At 38.7% G+C, this 23669-nt stretch overlaps 1 protein-coding gene across 1 annotated transcript in view; it reads right to left on the reverse strand.

Annotated features, from left to right (window-relative positions):
* Nucleotides 1-3941: 3941 nt before the first annotated feature.
* The window catches only part of ST8SIA4 (ST8 alpha-N-acetyl-neuraminide alpha-2,8-sialyltransferase 4), a 59260-nt gene continuing 39532 nt past the window's right edge, over nt 3942-23669 (reverse strand). The window contains exon 5 of the mRNA XM_071581180.1: nt 3942-8697. Within this exon, the coding sequence (XP_071437281.1) occupies nt 8415-8697 (283 nt within the window). The 3' untranslated portion in view covers nt 3942-8414. The remainder of the gene's footprint in view (nt 8698-23669) is intronic.

Below are 23669 nucleotides of genomic sequence, written 5' to 3' on the forward strand. Positions count from 1 at the left end.
TTCACTCAAGCTATGATTCAGGTGAGGCTGTCAGGGAATGACGGATTATTCCTGCTGTCATTCTCCACATTGGCCAGGCAACAGGAGTTTTAGGTAACCCATTAATAATAATGACCTACATAATGGTACAGTCCTAAGAAGGAATAGAACAGGTCCATTTATGCTATTCTGGAAGAACTGTAGAATTACTATATGAAACACAAAAATCTGAGTTCAACCACAATCAAAAAATAAACTATTTTGATGTTTATTTTTCTCTGGAGCAAATAAAGTGCTGACAGACTGAAAGTTTCATACATTACATTTCCACATGTCCATATATGTAGTTTTGGCATTTGTAGTCCTAGCATAGCAGTTTGCCATTCCTGTCTGGAAATGTTTTATTTTGCATGTTTGCTTGTGCTTTATGAGAATTCTATTTTGGGCAGGTGTCTGCATTTTCCATTATGGCCTAGAAATTCAGTCTTCACACTGCCTCTCAGAATTGACAAAGAGTCATGAGATACCCCCTGGCAACAGAAGATGCTCCTTGGTGCAGCAGAAGAGATGTTACTCTGCTGAGTAGAAAGGAGACAACAGTTCCTGTCTAAATTTAGACAGTAGCTTTAATAGCAACAGAGTAAAGGCTGTATTTCTTCTCTGAATATTTGATGTACTGGCAATATCTGATGTGTATATAGACCTCTCTTACTTAGTCTTAAAAAAGAAAAATACCATTTTGTTTTAAACACACTGCACTCTTCACTAACTAAAATCAACTCCACTATTTCCACTCAAATTGTGGCAATGTAAAATGAGTCAAAAAGGCAGGAATGGCCAGGGTATGTGTACAACAGTCTAGAGAACATGGAATGACTGTGAGGAGATTAACAGGCTGACTTGTAATTAAGAGACACTTTCTAGGCAGAAAAGTTTCCTGTTTGCTCTAAAACAATTAAAGAATATTGAGACTCAAGGAATGACATCTCCTTTATAAAGACCCTTTCATTCCATCTTTGAGATCGTATGTTTCTCATTACACTTTCCTTGGAACACATTTCAGTTTCCAGGAAGAAAGTGTTCTTTTTCCTTGAGACCTCTGCCTCTCTGACGGGCAACAGCACAAACAAACAAAAATTCCATCTGAATATGAGGAAAACCTTCTTTACTTTGAGGTTGACATAGAATTGAAACAGGCTGCACAGAGAGGTTGAAAATTCTCCATCTCTGGAGATATTCCAAAGTCAACTGGACACAATGCTGTGCAACCTGCACTGGATTAACCTGGTTTAGCAGAGGAGGAAGGACTAGAGGATCTCTGGAAGTCCTGTGCAACCAACTGCTCTGTGATACTGTGCTATCTGCCTGTGCAGTTGGCTAGCTCTGCTACATCCTGAGTGCTATAAAAGGACAACTTAACTCAAAGGGGAAACTCCTTGCCTTTTGTGGAAGTACACCTTTTGGCAATCTTGCTCGTTAATTGGGTTTCTTAAGGCAGAACTTGAATCTCATCAAATATCTTTGAAGTTTTGCAGTAAGAAAACAGTGGGAACATCTCATTGATTTACATATGCATTTATTTTGGCACATAAAGAACAAGCAAAAGATAAGAAGGCACAGACTGAATACAGAGATGAGAGGACACTGTACAAGTCATCAGGAGAAAATATGGCTGAATACTGCCAGTGTGAGCAGGTCTTCATTATAGTGCAATAATTTTTCATGAACACAATTACAGATCATCAATTATATGCTTATAATTTTGCTGTAGTAAGCGATCAAAGACTCCACTTTTCCAATAAAAATGGATGGCAATTTAAAATAATCTAATTAATATTACAGAGATATCAGCAGAATTCAGCAAAATCTGGCCTCTTTTATGTCTGTGCCATGAAAAAGAACACAGCTCAGCAAAATATTGACTGTCATAGAAGTTTCAGACACAAAAGCTCCAACAGAGCGTGTAGACAGAAACTGCAATTACAGGTTAAATATACCAAATTCATTATATAAAAAGTTGGGGATATTTTCTAGTTTCTATAACCAGAGTGGAGTTGTGTATTTCCTTTTGCATTACAGCTGGTAAAGGTTTAGAAATCAGTTATTGATTAATAGGCTTTAAGTATTTGCAATATTACATATGATTTCTACATTCTTTCAGGCAATAACTAAGCACAATTTTTTCCATTTTATTATAATTTGTAAGTGCATAGAAAGTTTAATTCCAGCCCTTGCTGAGTAAGTGTTCCTCTCTTGTGAACCACTTCAAACATTTTATGACAGACTGTATCAACAGGACTTCGGGCCAAGACCTCTTCCACCTGGCTGATGGAGCCCAGCCTGGTGCCTGGGAACACAGGTTCTAATCAGGCTGAGGGTGTCCTTTCAGGCACACCCAGACGTGAAGCTGAGCAGGAGTCCCTGTGACACACACAGGCATGCACAGGAAGGACACCAACATAGCTGGACATTTACGCTGGCACTGAGGAGCCTCTGTCTCCTGCAGACCCCTGGGCTCACCAGCACAGCCCCTCTGCCCACCTTTGCCCACCCTGCCCAGACCCAGGGCCCCAACTCAAAATTTGCCGGTGATGACACATGTGCATGTCATGCACACTGGGTTTGGGGGGTTGACAGTGACACTCAACCTTTGCCCCATAGTCCTGCTGCAGCCACCAGTGCTGTCCCCTCTCTTGCCTCCCTTATGCTTGTGCTGCCCAGCAGTTGGTTTTGGGAGCACCCAGCATTCCCTTCCCAGGACAGGAGGTTTAAGACTCCCACTTGCTCCAGCTGCTTGCACTGAATTACAGAATCATTATGGTTGAAAAAGACCAGAGTACAACTGTTAGCACTGCCAACTCCACCACTAAAAATATTTCTCTCTGAGACAAATCTACAGTTCTTTCAAATACCTCAAAGGTTGATGACTTCATCAGTTCTGTGGGCAGGATGTTCCAATGCCTAACCACCTTTTCAGTGAGGAATTTTTCCCTAATATCCAATGTAAACCTCCCCTGGCACAACTTGAGGCCATTTCCTCTTGTCCTGTTTTTAGTATTGGGAAAGGAGACAAAAATCCACCTTGCAACCACCTCCTTTCAGGTAACTGTAGAGAGTGACTGAGACCCCCACCCCTCACTCCAGCAGCCAACACAAGCCAGGGGCATCCACACCTCTCATCTGACTCCAGCACTGGCACCCACCTCTCTCACAACTGCCCCCCATGATCTGGAACTGAGTCCTTGCAGCATGCACATGCATGGGCCACACAGTGAGATTACGCAGAGAAGGAGGTAAGAGAAGATTTAATGGGGAATTAGGACAGACTGTGGTAATTAGCCTCAGGACTTTGCCAGACTGGCATACTGACCCACCACAGTTTATACACAACCAGCCCCTTTTCTCTCTATTCTTCTCCTCTTCCTCCCCTGAAATTTGCCCCATCAGTTTACAAAGTCCCACCACCTCCCCTCCAACATCCTAGACCCCCAGGTCTGCATCCTTATCAGTCACAAAGTCCTGCTTGCATGCAGCTTCTCAATACCTGTTTGGTGTGACTGATGAGGTTGGCTTCTTGTCCTTGACTCCATGACTTGCCTGTCAGGTTTGGGTCTCCACATACTTTGCTTCCACCTTTTCCTTAGCATCTCATTTGACAAAGTCCTCAATCAGAAAATCTTACTGGAATAAGAAAATCCTACACTGCACATACGGTTACCAGTTTGTGTGACTGATCAGATTTGGTTCTCTTCTCTGCCTCCCTGATCATTGGTCAGATAGGTTTGTGTCTCTCTATTCCTGTTTATAGCTTCCTCCTTTCCTTAATATCCCCTTTGCTGTTGAGAAAGTCCTTGACCAGACACCTCAAAGCATCAGACACTCTCCTTCCACATATACTTACAATTAGCACATGATTAAAAAAGTTACCACAACTGTGTTGCAAAGGAACATGGAACAGAATATAGCAGAAAAAAAATGAAAAAATGTCTTTATTTTACAGTTTTACAAATAAAAACAATCCCCATAGCTGTACTTGAAATAATATTAACAGTGTCAAACATGACAATTCTGACAGAATACATATCAATACTTTAAACCACAGAAATTGTATTACATACACTCAGTAGCAAGAGTTCTGTGCAGGAATGAAGGTCTCTGTAAACGCTCTTCCTTTATTTTATCTACATTTATAACAATTGTGCTTTCCCCTACACAAAGTAACAGTGCTCTTAAAAATAAATAATGTGCAATTTCAGAGATATATCCTGAAATATGCTAATCTAGATCCCCATCTAAATCCTGGACTTATCTCTCCCAGGAAAATCACTGCAAAGAGTGCTCAGCACTTTGCTAGACCAAACACCAAAAATAGGTACTGAACCCATGTCTGTTTTTCTTCAAATTGCAGTTAATTAGAGAAAAAATACTGATCTCAATTGCATGTTGCTTATATTGTTTAACAAATGAATGATACAGTCTTTATTACACATCAGACTCTGCAAACCAGACAAGATTTGAAAGGTTCAGTAGACCTTCTAACTGGAGAGTGGCTCAGAGCTGTGGGAGAGAACTGTCCCAAAGCTGAAAAGTTAACAATCAAACATTTATCTATTTTTTTAATGAAATACAAAAGACTCTGTCACAGAAACATTAACATGTATCTTAATAAACAATTTATATAAATTTATCTGAATGAAATCAAGCTGTTTAATGCAAAGCTGCCATAAGATTTGGAAAAACATACATGTTTTGTTGTCTCAGTGTAGCTCCCAGTTCTTAGTTCTAACATGCATTTAGGAACTATAGTTGGCAATTGGCATGACTGATGAAAGGATAGATCCGAGGAACACTATGAACACAACTGATTGGCATTTCTCAGTGGTTCCTCACCAGGGCAGATATTACTTTAGGAATTCTTATTTTATCTACTTTGTGTGAGTTGTTGAATGTATCTAAACAACAGAAATTATCCGAGGCAGCTATGAAGGCTTAAGCTGTTGACTGTTGAGCAGTGAACAACCACAGGGTGAAATCTGTTCCCCTGCAAAGTCTCTATACAGCTTAGCCTTTCCTGCTATGCCCGGGGTCACCTTTAGGGGAAAAGTCACACTGTAGAATGAATCTGGTTTTCCATTCAGGACCGAGGTACCTTCAGTAGAAATGTGCCAGGAGCCTCATGAGGCATAAGGGAAAAGTAAGAAAGGGTGCCTGCAATGACTTCACTGCTACAGCTTCCCCACAACCAAGGCCATGTAATCTAAGGGGGAAAGTCCTGGGCATGTCCCACCTCAAGTTTCTCATGACTAACCTGTGGTTGGTGATCACAAACCACCTCAAAACAGATGATTTGTAGCACAACAAACCACACACCAGGGAGCCCCTCCGGAGTCTCTGTAATCCAATGGACACAGGTCTCATACATGAACAACAGAGTAAAATAACTCCTAGTACTCGTGAAAGTCTGCACCACAACCACTACTTGCCTCAGAGAATGGTTTGAAACTCACCACTCACTACATCAGCTCTGCATAAAGTGAGACAAGAGTAGTGCTGGTGAGGAGTTCTGTGCTTTTGGCAGGAAGGCACACCTGGGTGCTTGTTTGAGCAGGGAATGCTGTGAGAAAGGATGAGTGTGGATGAAAGTAGAGAGGTGTGAGACCATGGCTCACAGTGCCATAAGTGTGCAGTACTGAAGGTGGAAAGCCTGCAGGAGATGAGGTTAAGGCCCAGTTTTGAGAAGGTATGTGCAAACTCTGGTGTCTTGGAAGTAGGTGCTACGGTCATGTCTTGTGCCAAACCAATTCAGAGAAACTTAACAGTAGGATAAAAAATCTGGGCTCCATGGCTTGTGTACTAAAGTTAACTTTACTCACAGCGAATCAAATGTGAATCTTGCAAAACAGGCTCAGGTCAAGTTTTACTTTGTCCACTGACTTCTAAAGGCAAATTTTCTCACCAATCTTTTTATTTACTCAATTATACAAATACTGTTTTTTACTGCCACAGGAATTACAATGTCTCAAACTACTTTGCTGTCAGAGACATAATCAATTGGCATATTCAAACCTTTCCTGAGGTGAACAAAATCAACTGTCTGTTGATATGTTAGTCTACTCAAACCTGCTTTTTACTGAGGGCCTGACACAACAGAAGACATTCCCAGAAGAGAAGACAAATCTAAGTAGATGTTTCTCCGAACTTCTGAGAGACTGGCAACCTGTGAATTCTTTATTTCAATAGAAATTGTGCCAATGTATATGAAATATGTTCTAGAAGATCAAGAGCAGCAAAATCCTAACAGCAAGAACAGGAATATGCCCACCTCTCATCAAGGAAATAATTTTGTCTTAAAATGCCATAATACACAGTGAATAAATAACACCTTCTGGCTTATCAACAACAAATTACACACATTCCCATCTGTATGGCTGTTTAGTTCCTCATGATGCCTTGGTTTCAATGAGTTTCATGTTAGGCTTACATCCCACACATTCGGATATGTCCAAAGTAAACTGTCCTGTGCAGGAGAGCCTGGTGAGTAAGGAAAGATGTTACTCTGTCTTAGATAAAGCAGAACTGACTTTCTATTCCAAATAACTTCTGGCAAAACTGTCTGCAAGGCAGTGTTTTAGCTACTGAATTCGAATAATCACAGATCTCCAGTCATGCATGTTGAAATACATGTGAACTTAAGAGGAGAAAATGGGTAACAAACAGCATTTTCAGCTGGTAAGCGTTTGTGAGTGTGGTGATATGTAGGAAATTGCTAAAGCTAATTCAGAATTCAGTAGAATAACATATTTGGAGATGAGGACCTAATGTAGAGCTGAAAGTATAACAAGAAAATACCCATACTATGTATCTGCATGTCTCCTCTTTAGCCAAGCATGACATGAAAGACATGGAAGCATGGTATTACCCATTTAGGTGCTCCTTTAGTACTAAAACATATCATAGGCAGACAGGTTTTGTTTCTTAGTGTATGGTGTACTGACACCTCACCCCTTTCTACCCTCCTGTAATTTCTTGTCTTTTTTTTTTTTTTTTTAAAGAAGGAATTGAAAAATCTCTTAGCTTTGTGGATAAACAACAATTTAAAAAAAATGGCTGAGATAATGCAGCTCTATGTTATTTCAGTCAATTATTTACCAGAACATCAAGCTGATACAAAAGAGGTATATCAGAGAAAGAGATCATCCAACAGCATTAGAAATTGAAGTTTTAAAAGAACTGTGTGATCTGCAGTTCTTTTATTTTCCATTTCATTGGCTAGGTGTTTTTTTTTTCTTTAGATGTGTTGCCCTGTCACCTGAGTTTCTTTAAACAGTGTTTTCCTCTCTACTAGGAATGAAATTGCATGTATTTACATATACTTATTTGAATGCATGAAATAACTTCTTTACTTCTGCAGATTTCCTGAAGAATTCTGTATGTGAAGTCAGTAAAGAGACTTTGCTTCAAAATGCTTAAAAATGAAATTAGACTATGTTCCCTTAAGCAGCAAAGACATGTAAGACTAAATCTGCACAACTTCTTCAAGGTAAGGAAAAAAATGTGTATAAGAGTAATCTTTGGCAAAAAAAATAAGGGCACCTTCTCATATGTCTTCAAATCTGTATACAAGAGAAACTTCTCTTTAAAAATGGATCAAAATGATCTCTGTGTGGTTTCATGCAGCAGGTACTGACAGTGGTAGATAGAAAAACACTTGGGATGTTACGGGTTGTGTGACAGCAGGATACAACACAATAACACTTGATGAAATATTTGATGTTCCCCTCCACCCTCCTCCCATGATTACAAATCTTTCTTTCTTAAGACAATTCCAAAGATATACACTTTCAGTTACTCATAACATCCTTAACATCTTGTAAGGGCTTCAATACTTAAAAGCAACAAAACCCAACCAACAGCAGTAAGAAAAACAGCAACCAAAGCTGAGGTTATAATACAAGATCAGAAACAGTTCTCTGACTGAAGGCATTTACTGATTTGTTTGATCTTACAGACTTCACTTTCTGTACTCAAATCCACCATGATCTTCTCTGCCAAAGCCTGGTTTATCTGCTTACGAAAATATTCCATCCACTGGGTATTTTTTCTGTGGACTGTCTGACCACAGTTGCAAATCAGCAGGCTCTACTTTTCTTCTTTAGTTCATGATGAATGTGTCACTGAATCCTGTAAACACTACTGAGTATACATTCAAGCTTTGTTCTTAGTGAAGGTGGCACTTACTTGAACCCTTGCAGTCAAGATAGCTTAGTCATTTAGCACTTTACAGGTATAATAGCTGGTTATGTACTTCTGATCAAACTCCTTTGCCCAACGGCTTAGTGGGTATTGAAACAAATCCCCACTGTGGTCCCATTGCCATTCCACAACATCTTTACGATGAAGAGTGTACTCTGTATTTACTGTACTTTACATGTACTTTATTGCTGTATGCATTTCCCAGTTGTTAATTTAAGTGCTCCCCTATTATGTAATACATACAACGTTTTAAACTCTAATGGCATCCTATGAGGACTGGCATTAGAAAAGTACCGATACTTCAGATCATCGTAATAATGATACTTGACTGGTTTTCCATGTAAATCCTTTGGGAATGGCCAAAATCCATACAGATGAATCTCATCACAAAATCTGGTGGCAAGTGTATACATGAGGAGACCAGTGCTGGGTCGCTTAATGTGGACCTTGTTCGTCAGCCAATAGCTGCAAAGAAAGAAAAAGTACATTAAGAAACTGTCATACAATTCTACGTGAATAAATCCCATGAACTTATTTTATCTACAAAGCACTTATTTTACACTATGAAAAGGTGAAAGATTCCTCTTTTCTCTAAACTGAGATCATAAATGATGACATTGTCCTGGTGCACCTTTACTGCTCCTGGAAGACAGTAAGTGAGACCTTATTTAACACAGTACTGAAGAAAAGCTGGCAAACCAAGGGTCTTAGTTCAGGCTTCAACCCTAAAAAGATGTAATGATGTCTGCAGATGCTAGAAAACTGAAGCTAACTTCCTCAGTCAGAACAGGGAACAGCGCCTTGCTATGAACTCCAACCCCTTGCATTACCCAATTCACCTGATCAAATCAGCCCCACACTGAATATTTGATTGGCCTAGTTATTGCTTTACAGATTGTTTGTCCAAGTAGAGAGCAAATGGAAATGATAAACGTAACTCCTTTAAGAATGTAACTTTCAGAAGTAAACAGAAGGTAAGGTTTAATTACTTACTTGTGATTAAGCACATAAAGCTTCCTGGTTGCTACCAACAGTCTTCAAAAAAAGCAAAATCTTACACTTAAAAGTCTTTGTTTTGCCCTCAGCAGTTCACAGATCAGACTGAAGGTCCAGGACAGTTTCCTACAGCCATTAACATCATGTCTGCTTATGAGTTTAGAAGTAGTAGAGAGTTTTCAAAGAAATGAGTAGTAGCTTAGCTGGATTGCATCATGTATCTCACATTGGGACCTCCAAAATCTGCCAGATATTTTTCTTCTACATCCCTAACCTTCCAAAATAGAACTTCATTAAAATCGTGCCAGTCTATTAGTGGCAAAACACTTCTCCCAAGCCTAATTTAATACAAAGTTTGTTTAGTACTTTATAGAAACAAAAAATGGTACTTAGATTCTTAAGCCTGGTCATTCTGTTGCGTCAGACAAACAGCAGCCATGCACACAACAGTTGCACTGGTCAAACTGTAGGCATGTGAAATGTAAGTAAGGGAGTTAAACATTACATAGTGTTACCACACAGATGTAAAATGATTGCAATGTATCACTATACTTTTAGTTGTAGGCTGTGAATTGCTTCTGCCTAGTTTAAGATGACGGTCAAGGCAGATAAGCCTCATCAGAACAAAGTCAGCCTGGTTTAAACAAGGTTGGAACTTAAAGTACTTAACCAGATTGATGTAAAGGCACTTAACAATGTACCAAGAGGAACATTTCACCCACTATAATGAGATAGGATGGCAAAACTATGTCTATAATCAAAGCTTCAAGCATCCTAAAAGCATCAGATCATGTGCAACAAGTAAATTAATGATCCCGCTTAAACTGGCCTTTTCAGTTTCACTTTTGTCAAAACCATAGCCTTGAATCACAGACACGTACTTATGTTAAAGAAGTTTGTTTCTGAAAGTTAAAGGACTCTGCAAGTAGAAAGCAGTTCTAGGCTGAGTGATTGGTTCTCAAAAGCCAATAGAGAGAGGAACTCAGAATTTTGCTTGGCTGTAAAAACAGGATGGTAAAATGCAATTGGGAATGGTTAGGTGTACAAATGTATCATATTTTATTGTGTTCAAAACCAAAAGTTTTCAGACATAAGATGCTAAATAGTTTGCTTCTTACTCTGATAAACTGCATCTCTGTGAAACAAGCCAAATGAGAGATGTCAGCTCTGGAAAATTGTTTATGGAAGTTATTGAAGAAATAAATCTGATCTTTTAGCACTTCATATCACAAATAGATTACAAGAGATTAAAAGCAAAAGCTAGTGGTTGTAGATGCTTTAACCAATGAACACTTTTGTACCTGTTTTCAGTTTCTGGAGTTTTGCAGTAACTTGAGTTTAAAGATACTCTTCTGACCTATTTTTTCTGACATGCACTCATGTTCAGTGTATAACTGAGATTACAATAGGAAGGAAGCAACTCACCATAGAACCAAATGAGAATCTCTCGTAACTTATTCCTGATTTTCCAATTGGATAAAGAAATAATCTTAACTGAAAAGGGAGTAGGTGCATCTTACTCTGTTAGAAAATGGGCATCACTATGAAGACTGTAACTGGAAGTCCATACAATGCACCACTACAAGTGCTCACTTGTTCTCTTGATACCTTGTGCTAAAACAAGTCCTTTGTGGGGCCTGAAGGCTGAATTTATTGAAGATTACTGAATTTACCAAAATGTGCCGGCATGAAAACACACATTAGTTCCATAATGTTGGTGACTTGAAGTTGGATAGCTTCAAATCTAAGAGACCTCACTTCATATTACCTTTAAATACATGGCTGATGGTAATGTAGTAGACACTGGCAAGGTATCATGATTTTCAACTTAATAGTCAAAAACAAACCTCCAGAAATAAGGGGACCAACACAGCAACCCTAAACACACAAAAAACCCCATGCAAGAATAGAGAGTATGCTAAACTACCTGCAATGAAAGAAAGGTCAGATCAGTACTTAGGTCCATGTATTTGATTTTTATAAAATTGCACTTCATAAATATTACATTGGCGAAATAACTAAAAAAATCCACAGTTTAAGATTAAAGATCAACCTGCTGACAGCAGGGAACCACTAAAATTCTCTCTTCCATGAAAAGTGGGTATATTCAAAGAGGTAGTGGTTCTTCTAACATTTTCCTTCTGATTCTACTCCTTTTATATTTTTTTTATTTTTAATATCATTCTGTCTATTTTCATCTCAGCTCTTCATCCCAAATCCAAGCATCTTTATCTCCAAATCCTACTTGCCGCAGACATATTAAGTAGTAAGCCATAGCCACACACCTGAGACTTTCTTTTTCATCCAGTACAATATGAATCTCGTTTCTACAATCCTTTCTTTTACTGGGAATACACATTTCAAATAGATTTCACCTGATTTTAATATCTGAACAATGATCTATTGCATGTTTCACTGTATGTTACAGATAAAAGTGAAATAATCAAAGACAATTTTGGTATTTCTGTAGAGACTAGAGATAAATACTGTCAATAATTCATTTGTGTCAACATTAACACCTTCTAATGCTTCAGAGATAAATTTTCCCTTGCCTTTCAATACTATTATCTTAATGAAGCCTAGTTCTTACATGCAGTTCCCCACCACAAGTAAAAGACTTACACGTTCTAAAATTCTGTATGTAAAAGTGTAATTTTTGTGAATTTTTTCTTTGTAGCTACCAAAATAATACCAAAATGTATAAAAGCTATTTTTAAAAAAATATCTATTTTAAATTGAGACATGGGTACAAAAACTAAGTGTTTCAGTAATAATGACTTTTACAAGAATAATGAGATCAGTCTTGGAAGGGATATCAGCAGATCTCCAGCCTAACTTCTTTCTCAAAGTACTGTTCCTCAGCCACTGCTGACCTGTGCTCCAGCCTAACCACCTCCGTAGCTCCCAGCTCAACTTGCTTCAGTTCATCAATATCTTTCCTGCCTAGGGGAGCCTAGAATAAGGCAAATTTCTCCAGATGTAGTTCAGCAAGTGCTGAGCAGAGGAAGGCAATCAATTTGCTTGCCTGACCAGCTCCAGTCGTGCCAATACAGCTCCAGACGTTTTTGTCCCTTTGGTGACAATGACCACTGATGGCTCGTGCTCTTGCTGCCTGACAAGATGTCCAGGAGTTCCTTCCAGCAGAGCTGATTCCAGTTGCTCAAGCACTCCCTGCAAGGGTTAACCCTTCCCAGGTGCAAGACTCCACAACAGTCCTTTGCTGAATTCACTCCTGTTGCCTTATGTGTCCAGCCCCATCATCCAGCTAGAGTTGGACATCTAATTGTCCAGTCTTCAGACCACAATATCCTAACCTGGATGCAAGAATGTGTCCAAAGACAGTGTCCAAAGCCTTGATACCACTGAGGCATATGGCAATCCATTATTCTCTCACACATAGCAAAAAAAATGATACAATTTAACAAATAGAAAATGTAAGTTATGCAGAAAACAGACTGTGAAGGCTGGTAAAAACTCTTATAGTGGCACCAGTTTGGAGATGTGTGGAGGTTAGCACTGGCAATTTTAGGTATTTGCATGTCAAATCCTGCTATCTCAGAATTTTGAAGAAGGTTTCCTACTTCAAATAAAAAAGCAGAAACTGGAAAAGTTCTCTCTGCCATGAATCTCCAGTCCTGTACTTGCTGTACCTCCACCAGAATCAACGGGATTACATTGGAAAGTAAGAATTTAAGACTGTGTTTCTGTTGATGTCTACAGATTCTCAGTCTACTTGAGCTTTGGACTTCTAAATATACATTTGACTGTATTTCTTTTTTCTTTTTTTTTTTTTCCATTTTAACATTTTACTGTGTTTTCTCAATCCTCACAAACATTCATCCTTTCTTAATCTCAGCTGACCTCAAACTATTTAACTGAACCTTGCATGAAAGGAATTTTAAGTAAAAGGACAAAACAGAGTGTGAGCAGAATACAATAGAAAATATTCCTTCTTGGTCAGCAGTAATCTTCTGCCGAAATTATCTCACCCAACCACTGGTACAAGAACTCAATACTCACAACTAGTTCTTCACCACCAGGCTCCAAAACAGTTAGAAGCTACAGATCAGGTGTACCATACACAGCTCTTAAGCCTTGTGCCAGCAGTAAGTTGGTATGTTTTGGAATGATCTGGCAAAATACAAGGTACTATGAAGGAATGGAGAATTAGTGGAAAACTCCTTCTACACTTAAAAACTGTAAGAAAAGCAATTAAAGATGTAAAGGTCTGCTTTATTAATATGAGATACACACACTTTTCACAACCATAAAGACTATTCAAAGATTGCTTTGACACTTAAATTTGTCTTCATGTTTATAGAACCTCAGTACTTGGGCCTACAAAAACTCTGAACCTTGTCCTGCCAGATCAAAATATCACCTATGGTTTAATATACAGTCAAACCCACCATAATTTCACCTGTGTCTAGCAAAATACCCTTACATTTATGATAATGGAATGTTCTATAATAGCATGATTGCAGAAGAAATGTTAATTGAATAGCATGTTGCTATTTGATAATGAGTTCTTGCAGTTATTAACAAAAATTAAAGTCAAATAAAAACATGGACATCTCTTTTAAAAATAATTTTAAAATGACTCCTGAGGATACTTTAATACAACAATAAGCACATGCAACAATTGATGCCAATCATCATTCCATTAAATGGATACTGGGGAATTCAAATTATAACTGTTTACCCTGATACTGTGTAGTAGATGGCTTCTGACTAGATTAAAACACGACATGTGCTCTCCCATTGCTGTACTCAAAGTGTCATTGCAGACAAGGAAAACCAGGTATGATGGACAACATTCAAGTACCAGATAACTCAGCACACAATATCTTTATTTGCCTTATCTATAATTTCTGTGAGGTGTCTAAGCATAAAAAGATTCAGAATCTAGTTGTGTGTATTTCAGTGGATTTTTAACTCCTTTCTCTGGACAAGGCTGAATCTAAAGAAATATATATCTTATAACTGAGAATAGCTCCAAAAGGTTATATACCAAACTCTGCTCCTTGACTGCTAAGCTGATCTCCATGTAAACCCTCTCAACACACTTGTCTGTCACTCAAATTTTGTTCCTTTTACAGCCATTACACAGAGACAATATTTTTAAAAGTTTTCTGAGAAATCTTACATAGTATTTGAGAAGTTAAAATACTAGCATTGATAAAGTAGGGGAAAAAAGATTTGGGGATAAAAGACAAAGCATTTCAGTGTCACTTGAGAATGTGTGTGAGAAGCTAGAGGATATATACTCTTGATTGCACTTTCTCAAAAGATACTTTAGAACAGGACAAGGCACAGAGCAAAGGAACAGGGACTATCAGAAGCATAAAGTAACTTCTGCATGAGGTGAGAGTAATTAGAGAAGCTTGAAAAAAAGACAACACTATGTGGGGAGATGGCAGAAGGCTCCAAAATTATGCAGTGTGTGAAGGTGGCAAATAGGGATTCAGCTACTACTTCAACCCAAGTACTGTAACATAAGCTATGGACCAAGAGGATTCATTCAGTGGTAGGTCTGAAATAAACAGATGCAAGTACTTTTTATACAACACAACACTGAGCTGCAAATTCACTGCAATAGAATGTTTTGTACACCAACAGCCAACTGACTAAAAAGATACAAACTATTAACATTCACAAACATTGTGAAGTCTGCTGAAGCTCCTTCTCAAAGGTTTGTTAAGCTCCCATGAGAGCATGTGTCACAAGATACGCACTTGACAATTCCTCTGTTTCTACCTTTTCTTCAAAGCCTCTCTGTTGGCACTTGGCACTGGTTAAGTCCACAGGCTAGAAAGGGATCTCCAAAAGAGTCATTTTTATATACTTGGACCCAGCACCTGCTTTTTCGGCAAGTTGTTAATGCAAAATCTTCCTCAGACTCAGAGAGAATGAAGCCTTTGTCTGTGCTTTCTTGTCTTCAGTGAAACTAATTACACCAATGATATGAACAACCCTTCAACTGACCCTCTCAATTTCTATGAATGTTTTAATTCAAAATGACTATTTGTCCTTACTGAGATATGCTTTGGGCAGAATACTGCACAAGGAATCTAGAGTTTAAAAGAATTAAAGTGTGAACAATAACACTGAGAATGTGACAGCCAGCACAGAAACACTGCCAAGTGTTTGCACCAAATCTAGTTGACAGTTTTCAATGTACAATATTTTGAAAGACCGTACACAAAACCCATTTCTTTAAATGAATAATGCACTTTACAAAATTGTCATTTACTTTTCAGCAAACTTAATTCACTACTTTAATGTAAAATGATGGGGTTTATTTATTTGCTTTTTCTTTATCCCTTCATCTTATACTGTCAAGTGAATTAAAATTCTTATTTATAAACATAGTTTGAATGCCCACTTGAGAAACTGGACTCTGTCTTGTAATCTTCCTTCAACTGAGAAAGAAAAGATGAGTGATGTCAGTAGTAAATGCAGTCATATTACATATATTGCAGTGCTACAGCTAAATGAGAGCATGGCCAGCAGGCTCCCATTCACTGTCACTGCCATGGCAAATAATTTTAACCACTGTGAGCATAGCCTTTACTGGCTATGGCAAAATAATTAAGAATAGATCCAAGCTCATTTTTACCTCTCCTAAAATAAAATTGTGTAACTTCCTTTGTGTAGGAGACTTACTCTGCTTTGCACCATTGACCTGGCATGATCTGCTTCCAAAGCTGCGTTAATCAACTGCTGGAAAATCACTTCAATAGGAAAATCATAGAATGATAGAATCAATTGGGTTGGAAAAGACCTCCGAGATCATCAAGTCCAACCCTTGGTCCAACTCCAGTCCCTTTACCAGATCATGTCACTCAGTGCCACGGCCAATCTCAGCTGAAAAACCTCCAGGGATGGAGAATCCACCCCCTCTCTGGGCAGCCCATTTCAATGCCCGATTACTTTCTCTGCAAAGAATTTTTTTTATATCCAACTTCAATTTCCCCTGGCAGAGCTTGAGCCCGTGCCCCCTTGTCCTATTGCTGAGTGCCTGGGAGAAGAGACCAACCCCCACCTGGCCAGAACTTCCCTTCAGGTAGTTCCAGACAGTGCTGAGGTCACCTCTGAGCCTCCTCTTCTCCAGGCTAAACACCCCCAGCTCCCTCAGCCTCTCCCCACAGCCCTTGTGCTCCAGTCCCTTCTCCAGCCTCGTTGCTCTTCTCTGGCCCCGCTCCAGCCCCTCAAGATCTTTCCTGAACTGAGGGGCCCAAAACTGAACACAACACTCAAGGTGTGGCCTCACCAAGGCAGAGTCCAGGGGAAGGGTCACTGCCCTGGGCCTGCTGGCCATGCTAAATGATCTGCTAAATACAAAGAAGTATCAAAATATAGCATAACATTGCTCTTAAGAAACACTTGCTAAAGTTAAAACCAAGTAAGATCACAAACTCTAATACATAAAAGGGTTTTGGTTTAACAAATGGAATCCTTCACATCCATAAGCCACATGCCCTACATAATATTTAGAAGAAAGGGTTCAGCAAGGGCTACATATGAAGGAGAAAGCTTTCAGGGCTAATTAACAGGATACACTCAGGTCTGGGAACATGCCTTGATTTCTGTCCTACTTCTGCAAAATTTCCAAGCTATCAGAATACTTTTATTTGAACTCACGCACACTCCTTCAGTTTTCCTCTAAACAAATTCTGACCTAGGTTTAGGAGGAGACAACAGGACGAATAAGCCTCTTTAACTATTTGATAAAAGCAGTCACCCAAACTAAAGGTCTCATACTTCAATCCTTGATGAACCCATGGCAACTTCTGGTTACGTTAACATCATAAATGTCAAAACATAAGATGACCATGAGCCAGTCCTAGTCTTCCTTCATAAATATGGACTTTCAAAATTACGCACATTTATTTTTGTTTTATTTTAAAGTAGAAGCATCCCAGCAAGTCAAACAGATGGCAACCCTTTCCCCAGAAAACCCCTCTGCAGATGCGAGGCATAGTGTGACAGCAGGAAATGTGGGGCTTGATTTGGTCAGGTGGGTGTCTTGGGTTGAGCTGGCAAAATGAGAACTGCCCAATACAGAGTTTCAGCCTTCCTCCCTCTCCCACTAAAAAGGGGAAAAGGAAGAAAGGAAAAAAACCCTCAAAACTCAGAACAGATTTAAACCCCAACTAATTATATATATTTCTACAGAAAGGAGAAAATAAAAAGAAAACTACAATATATTACACACTTACACAAGTTAAGATAACAAAAAATAACTCCCCACTCACCATCGAACACAAATCCCAGCATGCCAACTACAAATCACTCTGGAGAACTCAATTCCCCAGAGACAGATGCAAGCAGAGAGAAAGACTAAGAACAAACATTTTACTTCCTTAAGATAACATGGGGATGAGCTGTGCTGGGCCTGGGACTCCCATCCCTCCTGGGACAACAAAGTGCGTCCTACTGGGACCAAGGCAAAGACCAAAGGAGGCAGAAGCTCCACCTCCCTCTCTTTTTATACTTCTTAATGCTTCGCTTGTCCCTTTTAATCTATGTCACATCCTTTGGGCATGCTAAAACTGAGGCCTAGATAAGGCCTAAACTGAAACTAAAGCCAAAACTACCACAGTGGGGAAGAAGGCAAGTTTAAAACTGTGCAGGTGCTTTGTGCCTTGTGCTGCAGTACAAAAGCAGAATGAGCGTCATCATCTTCCGTTTGCATAAGTAACTTCTGGAATAAAACTCTAGCGCAACTGTGTGAAAACTGACTGGTAATGGGCAAAGAGTTTCCTACAGAGCTCAAAGACCAAGCTCTTCTTACAAGGCTGTCCACACCTCCACAAAGCTTTGCTAACAGTGAGGTACCTGGCACTCTGCTCACTGCTCTCACAATCAAGGCATTCCAGAATATGAAAAAGAATATGGCCAAGAACTCCAAATTTTAGAAAAATCCAATCTGTTTCCCTAAACATATATGGCTGTATGTAAACCCACTTGTACATAATGTATTTCAGCTGAGACCAGATCATTGTCTTTACTTAGCCACAAAACATGGGCAAATGCTCTTTTATTTTCCCACGGTTATGAGGTACACTATATCTGTGAAACTGGCTAACACCCATGGACTCCAAGGGATATAAAGCCATTCAAAACTAAATAAAATAAGTACAGTGGTGACTTGGTCAAAAAGGAAAAGAATTCTAAAAGATACTCTAAAATTTCAAAGAAATGTGAAGATTTTTATTAGAAACACCCTCATGTTTAAAAATAGTTTGTCCCAGAAGCAGACAGTAAACCCCTGCAGAAGGTACTTTAAGCATCAGGAGTTGCAAACCTTACAAAACAAAAAAGGAAATTAAAATAAAAAACATAAGCAATAAAGAATACACATTTATTCCTATTCAAAACAACTCAACCCAATGAATTCCGCAATTAATCCTAAGAGCAAGTGTACTTTTGTACACATGCATATTTTCAAAAAGCAATTGAAATTATGTTAAAAAATGCTATGGGAAAGAAAAGAATGATTTAAGAGGTAGTTCACTTCAGATTTCATGGACACAAATAGCCATCAGTGTAAACAATAAGTTTACTAACCTTTTCCAGAAGGTTCATAAAGAACCACACTGTAAAGTAAATTTTAACAATTAAGCTAAGTGAAAGCAACAGGAATAGGGAGATTCTAGCCCAAGTCTATATATTTTGCTTTTGCAACAGCAAGTTACACATAGAACTATGAAGAAATGTCTCTCAAGAGTGAAAAGAGGATTGATTCCAAAATGCTAAACATGTCAAAGTAAGAAAGTGATGACTTGAAAAATGACAGCCAAGATGTGACTGAAACTGATTTACTTTCATTCCATGAGCAATATACTAGTAATCAAACTGGATGTAGACACCATACTCATTACAATTGTTTTTTCACCACAGAATGAGTTGAGGCGACTTGGTGAACCCCAGAAAGTCTCAATTTATTTTATCTGAAAATCAAGTGCTTTAAGACCCTTCCATGACATAAAGCACAGTGAAAGAGAATCATCAGGATATATACTTCATGAGAACACTAAAGGCAGGAATGACAACTGCCCACTTAAAATGTAAAAGCTACATCTTCTAAGACATTTCCTGAACACTGCAATTAGCATCTTTTAGCAATTCTTTGAGGTCTCTCACTTAAACTAGCCTAGGAAAGAACGACTGCAAAGCTGATGTTAGCACAGTATCTAGATGTGACTTACCAGTCTCAGGCTTTGGCTGTAATTATGAAGAACAAAGTAAATAATAGAGAAAGAGACAAAAAAGGCATACTAGTGTGCATATGTGTGCTTTTATGTGAGGCCAAAATGGCAGTTTTGATGCAGAAGGCAATAGCTATGTATTTTTCAGGACAATGAAGACCAAAATCAAAGCAATGGAAAATAAACATTTTAAATGCATAGCAATAAGACTATCTCTACTTGGAGAAACAGGTTAGAAATAAGGATCACTTGAGGGAAACTTACAGAATGAAACCGCAATGCAATGCTATTATTAACGGACAGGGCTTAACTTACGCCAGACTAATTACTAATAGGAGGATCATCATGTTCAAGTTCCTTCTATTCACTTCACACACTCTTGTAGTCTTATTTGGAAGGATGGAGAGCATGCACAGTCTCTGCTGTTGATGTATGATTTTTAAGATCTACTTAACAAGTTCTTTAGTGCATCTGAGAAGCTGTATTAGCTTTGGTCCATTCACCATTCTCTTGACAGCTCCCAGAGGTCCAGATCCCTTCTGTTTGTTATTTTTGGTAGTAGCTTATAATTGGTCTTCTAGATCACTTATTCACTGTCATCTACAATTAGCCACACAATACTTTTTAGCGTTCTCTTAATTATTTTCACGCTTTTCTTACAAGGCAAGTCATATTCATGACAACTTTTAAAGTAAGTTTGCTGAGCAAACCATTTGCTGACATCTGTGGAAAAACTTAAGTGTTCAGGCTATGCTAATTACACAACATTCCTACAGAAAAAAAATTTGAATGAGGCTTTTCACAACTCCTTTTCACCTCCTTCTTTTTCCAAGCCATCAAGCTTCTGGAACTCACTTTAATCACTTCTGTTTTCACTGTGACTTAAGACACAGCAACAGCCCACTGCCTCAGGCTCCATCAGACCCACAAAGTCAGCACTTCTGTAACTGCTCAGCACTACTCAGTATTCCCTACTTCTCTAAGCACACTGAGCTTACCCAGACTATTGCTTTCCTCCAACTTTTAGAACACTTTGGAAACATTGATCTGCTGCTTTGGTAGTTAGAAATTATCACACTTTAGGACAGAGAGTGAAGGCTATTTACTTATGCTGCTAATTAAACTTTCAAAGAATATCCATCGATATATTTTTAAAGTTATTTAAGCCCTTAGAAACCCATTTACACTAAAAAGAGCTGAACTTTTGACAGTAAATTTGGTTAGTGCTCTACTGCATAGAGACTTAAACAGTCACCCCTGCTTCAGCCAATAGTTATCAGCTGACACTCATCCTAGCACAGTACATGCCTCTGCTAAAAAGCATTGCTCCTTCAACTCATGCACAAAAACATTTTAAAGAATGAAACATAGCCTAATTTTAAATGAGTTATAAATAATTTGAGATCACAGTTGCACTAGATATGCACACAGATACACGGTAAAGGTGCAGTAAAAGAGAACCTAGAATACATTTTACAGACTTAGAAAGCTAAGAGATAAACTTGTAGAGAAGAAGTTTTCCTTTCTGACAGAACAGCTCCTTACTGAAATACGATGGAAGGAGATATATCTTGGTGAGGTGTTCCATGTCTACCCTTTTTCTGTTACATACTTTGAAAATAACGTGCCTTCAGTACAGATAATGAGTCAAAATACAGAATTCAATGAATTACAGAATCACAGAATTGGTTAACTTGGAAGCTTTCTATAAAAATCAGTTAATCCACTTCTCTGTAATGCACGTGGATATATTTCACTAGACAAGTTGATCAGAACCCCATCCAGTGTGGCCTTGAGCAATTCCAGCAATGTGGCATCCACAACCTCCTTGAGAAATTTGTTCCAGTCTCACCACCCTCATCATAAAACATTTCCTCCTTCTGCCCAATTTAAGCCTATCTTCTTTCAGTTCAAAACCACTGTCCTTTGGCCTATCACTACAGACTTTGGTAAAAAGTCCTTTCCCTCCAGCTTTCTTGTAGGCTTCCTTCAGGTACTGGAAGATCACAATAAGGTGTTGCTGGGGCATTCTTTTCTCCAGCCTCAACAGTCCTGACTGTCTCAGCCTCTTATAGGACAGGTGCTCCATCCCTCTGATCATCTCTGTGACACTCCTATGGGCTTAGCCCAACAGGTCCATGTCCTTCATGTGCTGGGACCCCAGAGCTGGATGCAGCACTGCAGGTGGGACTTTATCACAGCAGAGCAGAGAGGCAGAATTCCCTCCCTGGACCTGTTGCCCTCTCTGCTTTGGATGCAGCCCAGGACACACTTGGCTTTCTAGGCTGTAAGCATATATTGCTGGCTCGTATATATGTATGTATATATATGAAGATATGTGAATATTTCATTCAGGTTAGAAATTCTGACCTGCTCAATTTTTTTTACTCAATTTGTATCATCAACTAAAACACACCAGTGATAAATAATAACATTGCGTTAATTTATTTTTCTCTTACTACACACACACACATTAACTGTGTCTGTCTGTATGTATGTATATGGTCAGACTCCACGAACGCAGATTTGGGCAGGGCTCTCCCCACGTGCCCTTCCAGTCTGTGCAGTGGATGTTTTAGGTGAGGCTCAGCATGCGCAGAACTGGCCCCACTGTTTCAGTCCTAAGGTCCATCTGCAACGGCCAAGCGAGGGATTGAACTGCCAGGGGATGGTCCCAGTGAGACTCGAACTCGGGTCCTTGGGATTCACAGTCCAGAGTGCTCTCCTTTACACCACGGGACCGCCCCTCACACTTTAACTACCTTTAGAATTATATAAGCGAATTTGTCAGTCTCTAAGTTCAAATCAATCTATTTTTAACTAATATAGATTGAACCTGAATCAAGTAAATTATATTTTGTTACACATTTGTTAAAAACTACTAGCATTACTGTTTGGTTTTTTCTCCTTACATTTCCAACAATTAAGATGACTACTGTTTCATGTATTTTTGTCTTGTCCCACCGAACTGTTTAATAACATATGAATTTTGAAGGATAAGAAAAAACCTTAAAAATGATGGAGAACACTTGAAGCATGTTACCTGTAGGTGTACAAATGGTGACCAAGCAGCATACATGTGGTTTTAAGAGAATTTGAAATGTAAGATCGGAGATGTGTATAGATGGCACATCAACAGTCAAATCTAAGCTAATACAAAACAAATGTGTGCAGCAAGGTACAGTAGCAATGATAACAAAACACAAAACCAAATATATTTGATTAACTAAGAGGGAATAAATGCAACAAATTGAATACTGAACCCAAGCAAATATTTGCCATAATTTTGTAGTCCTCCTTTTTATTTTGTTTCATTCTTTATCCACAAAATCTCAGAAGATAAACTATAATCCTACATCTATAGCTATAAAGCACAGTTACAATATAAACTAAGCTGAGAAAAAAACTTTGGTAGGGAAAGTTGTGTTGGATTTCCATTATGGAAAGCACACTAAGCCCAATAGTAATGAAACAGTTATAAAAGTAGGCAAAAGAAAGTAATTGCATTTTAAGTAAATAGGCTACAAATGGAAGCATATTTTAGAGGGAGTCAATTGCTTTTTCTCCTTCCTTGTACATTGTAAATATTACTTATTTTCTTCTCTAGAAAACGGTACTGGCATTAGTTTGGATTAAACAGAAGCAATGAAACAAAGGGATGAATCATGAGCAGACGGAAGACAGCATAAGAATATTTCATTGGCTTTAAGATTAATTTTTCTACTCAGTACAATAAGACTACCTACCACTCTTCCACACACAGAAACATACGTAAAGGTGGGGGAAATAAGAGTGGAAGTAGGGAAAAGTGTCACACACACACACATACACATACACATACACACACACACACACACACAAAACAATGTGTAATGTACAGGAAAATAATGGCATTTCCTAACAGACATGAGAAGGCAGGTACTTTACTTCACTGAGATTTTTTTAGATTTTAGGACATTTATGGCCTAAGTTTATATTTTGACTCATGATCATGCTTGTGTCTGTTTTTGAAGCAAACTACTCCACTAAAAAAAGCAGCTTTGCCCTGAGTGTTAAGCTCTGCAAGACAATGCCCTTTTCCTCTTCACTCATCTTCTAGGGCTCACTTTTCATCCAGGGGTGGCACAAGAGACAGTGCTACTGTTCCCTACTACTGGAACATTTTATGGACCTAGGGATTGATCCAGACCAACTATGATGGCTGCCTGGCTTCCTGGGCAGAAGTTT

Source organism: Pithys albifrons, chromosome Z (assembly GCF_047495875.1).
Source record: "Pithys albifrons albifrons isolate INPA30051 chromosome Z, PitAlb_v1, whole genome shotgun sequence".
NCBI lineage: Eukaryota > Metazoa > Chordata > Aves > Passeriformes > Thamnophilidae > Pithys > Pithys albifrons.